General features: G+C 43.6%; 1 protein-coding gene across 2 annotated transcripts in view; it reads right to left on the reverse strand.

The window, feature by feature from the left end:
- Nucleotides 1-5,314, reverse strand: part of WDR11 (WD repeat domain 11) — a 47,443-nt gene extending 42,129 nt beyond the window's left edge. For both annotated transcript variants that reach the window (XM_082309688.1, XM_082309689.1), the window contains exons 1-2: nt 5,142-5,314; nt 3,569-3,680 (exon numbers count right to left, since the gene is read on the reverse strand). In XM_082309688.1, the coding sequence (XP_082165814.1) occupies nt 3,569-3,680; nt 5,142-5,227 (198 nt within the window). In that variant the 5' untranslated portion in view covers nt 5,228-5,314. The remainder of the gene's footprint in view (nt 1-3,568; nt 3,681-5,141) is intronic.
- Between the last annotated feature and the right edge of the window lie 4,079 nt (nt 5,315-9,393).

Here is a 9,393-nt window from a genome sequence, read left to right on the forward strand (position 1 = left end):
TTTCTACCAGAATAACAAAGAATTCTTGGGAGACTCTCCTCTACCTGCAAATTTCAGTGCCGCAATTCCTGCTTCCCTGCTGTTCAAAAAAATTACCTGCATGTAGCTATGTAGCTATTAAAAAAAAGTAATTATAGAAACCTGCAAAGCTGTTTCTTCCTCAGTTAAAAATGTAATACTTTGAAGCAAATTCCAAGTCTGGAAAGCATCATTTCCCACAGGACGAGCTGTCACCAAGTTATGAACAACAAAAAGGAGAACTTACACAATCAGTCTCAACCAGAGCTCATGAGGCTCTCTAACACTGTAAGCCCTCTTTTCTCATTGTAGTCGCACTCCTCCAACAAAGTCCCCACACATGACCTGATCCTCTGCTAAAAGTAATTATTTTCTTACTGTATTGGTCACTGCCTCCTTACCCTGACTTGAAAATATATCAGCATTGGTCAGAAACAGGAATCAGAGGTGAAGTTTGGGTTTTTTTTTCAATTTTCACAATTTATCTCACCTGATTTAAAGAACCTTATTATCACTGTTTATTAACATATCAGAGCAGACACAAATGTAATTTCAATGCTCCTATTTTTTGAAGGATCAAAAAATTGTTCCTTTAATTACATTTCATTTCGTAAAAGTACTCTTTCAAGTACTCTTTATAAAGGTACGAAAAAAAAGTCAGATACAATCCACTCCACACAAAGTTATCAGTCTCCCACAAACACCATATGAACGCACGGATCAATTCTCAGTGAAACCATGACCTATTCCAGACACAGTTATGACAGCCAAAGGCCAGGAAGTATTTAAAGAAAAATAGTTAAACAGACTGCAGAAGGATTATGAAACAATCACTTTTCTCTTTGCTATTTTATTGCAGGTAGTGGTGTGTTTTGAATTTTTTCAGATCTGAAGCATGGGTTTTGGGAAAGGAGATCCCCTGTAGACTGAGTTGCTGGTGTGAACCTCTACTACAAAGAGTTTGAGTCAGGCACACACAGCAGACTTCTTACAGATCCCCTCCAGCTTATTTACGCTCTTAGCATTTACAAACAAAAAAAGTCAGTTAGGAATTGAAGAAAGTTTCTTACAAATGCACATAAAGGTATCTGCAATGGTCATGGCCTCATCATAATTTCTCATCTAATGTCTACTTGTTAAAGCAGAACAGAATTTCTCTTCATTCTTCCTCCTCATCAATTAGTCATTTTCTTATGGTCTATTTCTGTTAATAAAGCACTAGAGAGTGGTTTTGAAAAATTATCTCATAAATTATATAAAAACTATTTGGACTTCAGCATTTGGTTTCCTATTGAAATAACGTTACTTCTCAAAGCTAGTGAACGTAACTGAAGCACATTAAAATGCTATCACTACATGGATCAAAAACTAATTTTGCTACAACTTATTACCTAAGCTAAGTGGAAATTTTAAAGCAGTCATCATTATAGCTGCTACCTCCGTACCACTTACATTTTCTATTTTTTACACAATTATAGATATTGGAAATGATTTGTTCATTTTAAAGGGTGGCCTGAAGACAACTAAGGCTAAGGGTATGCTTACCCAAACAAGTTGCCAAAAGGCAAGCAAAGGTATTGATTCACAGAGTGCCACTTACTCCGTGGTTGCTGTCGTGTACATACCTTTGCTCTGAGATAGCTGAGAAATAACCTCTCCTTACTTAGAGTCAGGTAAGTTGCCTGACGTTTGTCTCCAGAGAGATTATTCAGATCAGCAGCACACGCTCTAAGCTGACAGCAACGTTTGGGAAACCCTGACAATCCTCAAAATTCAGTGAAAGATTTGGGCAGCTATACAGACATAGAGTCATAGAATCGTTAAGATTGGAAAAGACCTTTAAGATCATCAAGTCCAACCGTTAACCCAGCACTGCCAAGTCCACCACTAAACCATGGCCCTAAGCACCACGTCCACCCGTCTTTTAAATACCCCCAGGGATGGGGACTCAACCACTTCCCCGGGCAGCCTGGGCCAGGGCCTGACTACCCTTTCAGTGAAGAAGTTTTTCCTAATATCCAACCTAAACCTCCCCTCGCGCAGCTTGAGGCCATTTCCTCTGGTCCTATTGCTTGTTACTTGGGAGAAGAGACCGACATGCTGGCAGAAATCAGTTTTCGGTTCTTTGTGACATTTTAGCATTATTTTTAAACATGTCACAGCACACAAGTCTCAAGATATGCCATAAACTCTCTCTTTTGAAACCTAACCCTTCTACATTCCTTTTTGCCAGTCAGTTTCAAAATTCTCTCTAATCAAGCAAAACTAATTCCTGAACCTTACAACCATTTTTAAAAGCTACAATGTCATTATCTGTATGGCTCTTAACCAAGATCTTGTATGGATCTGTATCAGTTTTGCCCTACCCAGTATCTTCACCCAGGATTTGAACAGTTTATTATTATAAAAAAGCGCACTAATTGGACCCTGTAGCACAGAAATACATTGTACTATACAAAGATATAGAAACACCACCACCTGTGTAACTACTGAATATATTGGAATTTCAAAACCACTCACCAAAAATTTGAAGCTCTTTTGTGTGCAGAAAGACATCATCAGAACATGATGGCTCAGGAGTCAGTAAATTATCAAACCCAAAGACAAAATAATTGTGTTTAATATAAAAATACCAGAGCGGCCATATCTGATAGAGTATTAGTGTATCTACATGAAGATGGTCTATTTAAAGAAAATCACACATGGGAGAAAATAGTGTGCAATTTCCAGAAGGCACATTCAAACATTTTCTTTTACTACAGAAAACACCAAAATCCCTCTATCTAAAAATCTATTTTTCTTCATAAATTACTGACTACCTTCTAATACAACATTTGAGCCAAGGACTATCAAACATTACATCTGCCAGCCAAACATTCCTCTAAACCCTGACTTAATCTGTCATTCTCCACAGTCAAAGAAATGATGTATCAAAGAAATACATCCCGTTTCACACTTGACCCAAAGTCAAACTCTCTGCAATTTCAAGTCAAGGACCTTCAAAGGAAAGTACAGGTACCCTACGCTTAAGTTTAAATTTTAGCCATTTTTTATCGCCAAAATAAATGTTCAGTTTTGTCTGTTATTGTTCCTTTTATACAAGTAAGAACAGGAGTAATAACTTAAAAGTAGCTTTCTAGTCGAATGGTGCACTGGCTACCCCCACAATGGGAAAGATCAGCAAGGGCATCAAAAAAGAGATTCATTTGATATTTTGTAACATTCATTTTAAATTCTGTCATGTTAAGAGCTTTCTTAGAAACATTTCTATGTTCTATAACACTACCAAATGTTTCTATATATTCTATACATTCTCTCTATATCTTCTCTATATTTTGTACCTTTTATAAAGGTATACCGTCAACCTCAGCTCAAATTTCAGCGTGTATGGTTTGATTTAGCTGTAAAAGACACCATGTAAAATACGGCTATTTTACAATAGATTTTATGTAAAAATTAAGTGCAATATAATGTCAATATTTACAGCAATTTAGAAAAATAATAAATACACCAGAATCAAGTAATGTACCTTAAAACATGTATGTCTCACCTTGACAACGCTAGCTTTGTGTCTTTCCAAAACCTGTAAAGTCTGAGCAGTATTGGCATCAACTATCAGCACAACAGAATGACATCCATATGCAATCAAACCTTGCCAGCCCCTAGGAAAGCATATATCATCATCAAACAAGCAAAAAAGAACAAACAGCACTTCACATCAAGAACGAGGCTTTTTTTTGTAAGTTGAGTGCATCCTACTAGACAAAAACATCAAACAGTAGAAACTATTTAATAATATAAAACTCAAAAGCATTATAAAATGCCACTGCTGCACTGTCTGCTGAGCCATTTGCTCATAGAACCCTAAGCCACCGCAAAGCACTTCTTGGTATCCACCTATAAAAATCCTCTTCTGTAAATTTAAGACATCACATCGGAATTCATGAAGAGCATTCCCAAATTTTATATATAAGCACGCAGGTAAGCAATATATTACAATTATATAATTAATTGCATCTTCTTTTTTTTTTTTTTTTTTGAGACAAAAAAGGAGCATGTGAACAATGATTACAGTAACAGTGAAAATCTGCTGAAGCCTGTCTGACTTCAGGAGAGGTTAAGGAGGCCACCAATGACAATTATAAAGCTATAGCAAACACCAGCAAGTGGAAACAGTCAAAGGAGAAAAACAAAGTTTCAAACTAAGAACTTCAAAGAACTTCAATGTTCATTGCTTTGCAAGCTGACAAACATAAAGGCCACAGTTTTCAAAAATCACTTGGCTCAGCTACTTCGTTTTGTTTTCACTCCCTAAGATTCAGCAGTATTAGGTTAATGCTTTTCAGCACAGCTGGGCGAAGTCACTGCTCAGAAAAATAAGTACAAAACCCAATATACCTACTGGCTTTGTACATCAACTCTCAAAAAAATAAGAGAAAAAGAAACCAGAAGAAGCTGCTCTGATCTCTACAGTTTGTTGCACCAACGAGACCTCTGCCCAAAGAAGCAAATGTCATTGCCAGAAGGGACTGGCCCATGTTCTTCTGTGACCATGGCTTTGTTCTTGCTTGAGAGCTGAACAGTGGCAACTCCACAGAGCTCCCTGCCTGCTCTGCCAGCCTCTCCAGCTAGGAAAGGGGAGAGGACGGGGACGTCAGCAGCTTGCACGGTGCCCAGCAGAAGGAGGCTTGCCTGGGACACAACAGCATAACATGCTCCTTTCCAGAAACAAAAAAAGGACCCGAGTATTTGCGGTGACCACCCTGGCCAAGACGGCTGGTAACGATTCCCTCGCAGGAGGCCACAGCCAGCTCTCCAAAGGGATCCCTACCACCGCTTTACTGCACCCCCGGCAGCGGCCGGCGCTGGCTGAGCCTCGGCCCCCGGACGCGGGACTCCATGAACGCCCCGGCTGAAAGCGCGGCCCCCAGGGCTGGCGGCGGGCGGGAGGAGGCAGACCCGGGGCGGGCAGCGTGGGGCACGGCCCGCCGCCTTCCCCAGGCACCCAGCCGCGAAGCTCAACCCGCGGCTGGGGAGAGGCGAGGGGGAGGCCCGGGCCCCCTCAGCCGCCCCTCCCCGAGCCCGGCAGACCGTCCCCGCTCTCCCGCGGCCCGGCCCCTCACCAGTCCGCCGCCCCCCTGTTCGGCGCGCTGAGGGCGCCCGTCAGGGTCCGCGCCGGCAGCTTGATGTTCACCGTGAAGCGCTGCATGGCGAGGCCGGGGAGCGCCGGACCCGGCGGGGCCACCCGAGCGCCGGCAGCCGACGGCCGAGCGTCCCGCGGCCCTGCCCAGCACCGCCACGGCCGCCGCCGCGCAGGAAGCGCCGCCCGGTCCGTGCCGCCGGGGTCCGCCGGGGCCCCGCGGCTCGGGAACGGCAGTTCCGGGGCCGGCCACGCCCGCCACCGCTCGGCGGGCCTGCGCTGGGCCGCGGCGGCCGCCCTGCCCCGGGCCGGGCCCCTCAGCGCGGCGCCTGCCGCCTCCCGCCGTCTCCGGCCGCGGGCCGGGGTGTCTGGTGTGCCGCCCGCCCCGGGGTGCCTCCGGGCAGCCCCAGAACAGCCACCCCCGCCTGGGGAGGCGGGTGCTGCCTCGCTGGCTGTGAGTGACGCGGCCCGGACGGAAAGCAGGCCGCGGGGGTGGGAGAGGCCCGTCTGCCTGGGCTGAACGGCTGCGGGGGAGCCGGGGCTGCTTGGCAGTCTGCGACTGCGGCACCTGAAGTCACCTCCGCACGCAGAGGGCTCCTGTCAGATCTCCGGGTGCAGGAATGCTGCAGGACCCGCCACTAGATCCAGCTGATTTCTTTCACCATAGTCATTTCTGCTCCAAAGTTACCTCTTAAATGGGAAAATGCAACAGTGACAGCCCTCTCGCTGTAACCACTGTGTTGCTGCTCCATCCCTCAATAGCACCGTAAGGCACCAAGTCCTGCCTAATGCAGCCTGTCCTCCAGCCTGCCCCCAAGCCGTCGCTTGCGCTTGGCAAAGCCACCCAGGCTGGCACATCTGTGTCCAAGAACGCTCTGCGTTTGCCCCGGAGCACACCAGGCTGCAGAGCTTTGAAACACCCGGAGCGTTTTTCTGTGCCGCAGCATTCATAAGATGGCCAGAATCATGTAGCTCCCGTCACGTTACTTGACGTACATGCACTGTTTGGGGGGTTTGTTTCTCCTCCAAATAGAGATGGCTAGTAATTGTTTATTTTTTATTTTTCGTAGTGAAAAAGATGCCACTAGATGGCCAAAGTTGGCAAGATTGCAATGCCAGCCGCACATTTTTGTGTTGCCGCAGTGTCACTTTGTCACAGAAGGTGCAATATGTGCTGTTCCTCCTTTTTTTTTTTTCCTTTTCTTTTTAATCACAGTTGAATTTGTGCAAGTGGGAACTCAAGAAACAACCTGCAGCTGATGTCTTTTCCAACTCTCTTCTAAAGAAATCTGCTCGTGAAACATAGTACGTTGCTCAATACCATTTTTCGGTCACTTTAATATTGGAACTTCTCAAAACCTCCTTCTCCCAAAATCTCTCTCTTTACCCTTAAACGCTGAAAAATCAATTTTTTTCTAGAAGTAGAAGAATTTTTTGTTCCTTTTTCTTTGCTACCTTTTGAGGACAATATGATCTACACCTCCAGAGATCAGTTTTGCAGGAGCATGGGCAGCAGCTAACCTCATTAATTTTAGTTATTTTTTGCTAATTCTGTTTTTTTTCTCTGTGTCGTTGGACGTCCTGCTGCTATTCATGTCTTCAGAGGGCTTTGGTTGTTTGCTTGGTTTGCTGCATTGGGGTTTTGTGAGAAGGATGCTTTGGAACTTTTTTTGCACAATGGAGACAGAGGCTCTTCTTGACAATTTTCCATCCATTTTTCTTGACATCAGAAAACCAAGGGGTAAATGAAATGCTTAAAAGAAATAGATACTTCAAGGTAGTTGAAGATAAGGACAAAGGTACCAGCAGAAGGGAAAAAAAGGAGAAAGTGAGGGCTGTGTCACCAAATGACAGGCTGAAAAATTAAGAATCTAAGAGTGGTGTTCAGGGTCAGATAGGCTGAAAATCAGGGTGCATCAGCCAGACGAATACGTACTGACGATTTGTCAGAGGGATAGAGAGGAGATGAGGAAGAGGTGTGTGCACGATGATAAGGATTATTGGAAGAGCTGAAAGGAACAGGAATTTTCTGAGATGTTAGAGTGAAAGAAGAGCTGTGGACTGGCTGAGCTACGTGTGATTCCTAGGGTCCATCTGTAGCTACTCACCAACACAGAGGCTGATGCACAGCAAATGGTTGTGAACTAACACCAGAGATGCTAACTTTATCTTTGAGGTCGTTAACAGTATGCACTCTTTTATATCTTATTTTTCATTTAAATCATTGCTAATCAAGAATGCAAAATACTCATGTCAAGGCACTTAGTCTTGTCATTCATCTGTAAATACAATTAGACACTTTTGATTGCTATACAAACAATAAATGTCAAACTTTAAGCTGTTTAGCTGCATAGTCAATAATTCCAGTAGACCCACTAAAACCTCTGGGACTAGCAAATGTCCAAGATATGATGCTTAGAGACTTCATTCCGGATGGCTTGAGCTCCAGTTGTCCTCACAAAGTACATATGGAGAATGAGGTTGTAGGTGATCATAAAAAACAATACAGCAAAAGCCTTCAGATTAAATAAATAATGAGAACTATGGTTTTACATAGCTTTCGGCTCATGATTCTAAATAAGTTTTCTGTGACTTTGAACAAGAAAGTGGGACCAAGGTAGAGATATGTGCACAGTCTCCCTCTTTTAGGTTTCTCTTTTATATAATAATTACTGCAGGAATAATCCTGTGAAAGCTTCTGGGACTTCTTTAATTTCCATGGCCTTAAGGTAGAGCTCCAGGAGCTCCTGGGATCCACCAGTGAGCCACCACAATTCAAGAGTGTGCTGTGTTGCATTCCATTATACAAAACCCACCTTGAAATCAGGGCATGTAACTAATTCATATATGCTATCGGGCAGAGTTATATTTGCCTTACAAATTACGTTGTTATTGCCTTAATGTTATCAGTTCTACTCCATGCATTTAAGGCTTTTTAAGTTCTCTCCTGGTTAAGTGTCCCTTGTTGAACGGGGGCTGACAGTGAAAACTATGCACAGAACTGACGCTATTCTCTCTATCAGGACTCATGCACAGAGCACGAGACTTGCACGGTTGTCCCTTGCCTTGTACAGCCCCACAGCTATGCGTATTCCTTACACATCCCTAGCTCCGTGCCGTGTCCTCTGCCCCCACGACTGGAACCTCCTCAGACGGCAGACGGCTCATCTGAAACAAGCTGTCCTGCATCTGCAGCTTGAGGTCACCGAGTATCAAGGCAGATATGGTACAGCCATGTCCCATCACAGGCTCTGTGTTCAAGGAAGCACTACAGGAAGGTAGTTCCCTTGAGAAGACATGTTCGCCATCACTTGACCTGACATGACACTGTCTTTTCTCAAGAAGACAGCTGAGAGGTCTGCATTCAGAATCAGCAGAGAATTACATCCTCTTTCAGCAACGCGCTCCTCTCCAACAAAGAATCGTGAGCAATCACATCCTTATTCAGCAAAGCATGCTGTGCAACAAAACGCTTCAGGTATTTCTAAAGCTGCGCTAAAGAAAGGGAATGGAAACATCTCAAGGCATCCCTGAATACCAGTGGAATTCAATATGCCCTCCCTTGCTTTGAGTGTTAGTGTGGATAACTTTGTTATTTAAAATCAAGCAAATTTTTTTTTTTTTGCAAAGGGAATACATCTGAAGTCAAGATTCATTTAATCAGAACCTAGCTCTATAACCCTAATAGGGATCTTTGTATTTCATTTTGTGTTTTCAGAAACAAGATTAAATCAAAGGTATTGCTGAAAGAGATTCTATTTCTGGGACTTCAGAGTTCTGCTAAAATTAACATAAAAATAAAATCAATATATGAATTTCAGAGTGTGAAGTATTTGGCACCTGGAATCCTATCACCTTTATGCCAAACCAGATGTTTTTGACCAAAGGCTCAAATACTTGTCTCCCTTCCCAAATGCTTTCAGCTCAAAAGCTCAAGAATTATCCAGAAACTCTCCTCCAAGTGAGCATGTGTGGTCTAATCCAGAAACTCTCCTCTGTGTGGTCTAATCCAGTTCCACTGAACTTGCTGGATGTGTAAATGTAAACTTTCAAAGGCAGTGGAGCAAACTATGAAGAGAGCTCTAATGACTGCCTGCAGTATCACTTCGTTTTGACTAAGTGTCATCAAAGGAAAAACTTATTAAGCAGTCTGCTGTTTTTCCCCAACAATAATTTCCTTAGCCTTAAGCATTTCTCTGTTTCCCAGGGTCCAAAAAATGATGAAATGTAGAACA

This window comes from Platalea leucorodia (assembly GCF_965183815.1).
Source record: "Platalea leucorodia genome assembly, chromosome: 4".
In the NCBI taxonomy this organism is placed as follows: Eukaryota; Metazoa; Chordata; class Aves; order Pelecaniformes; family Threskiornithidae; genus Platalea; species Platalea leucorodia.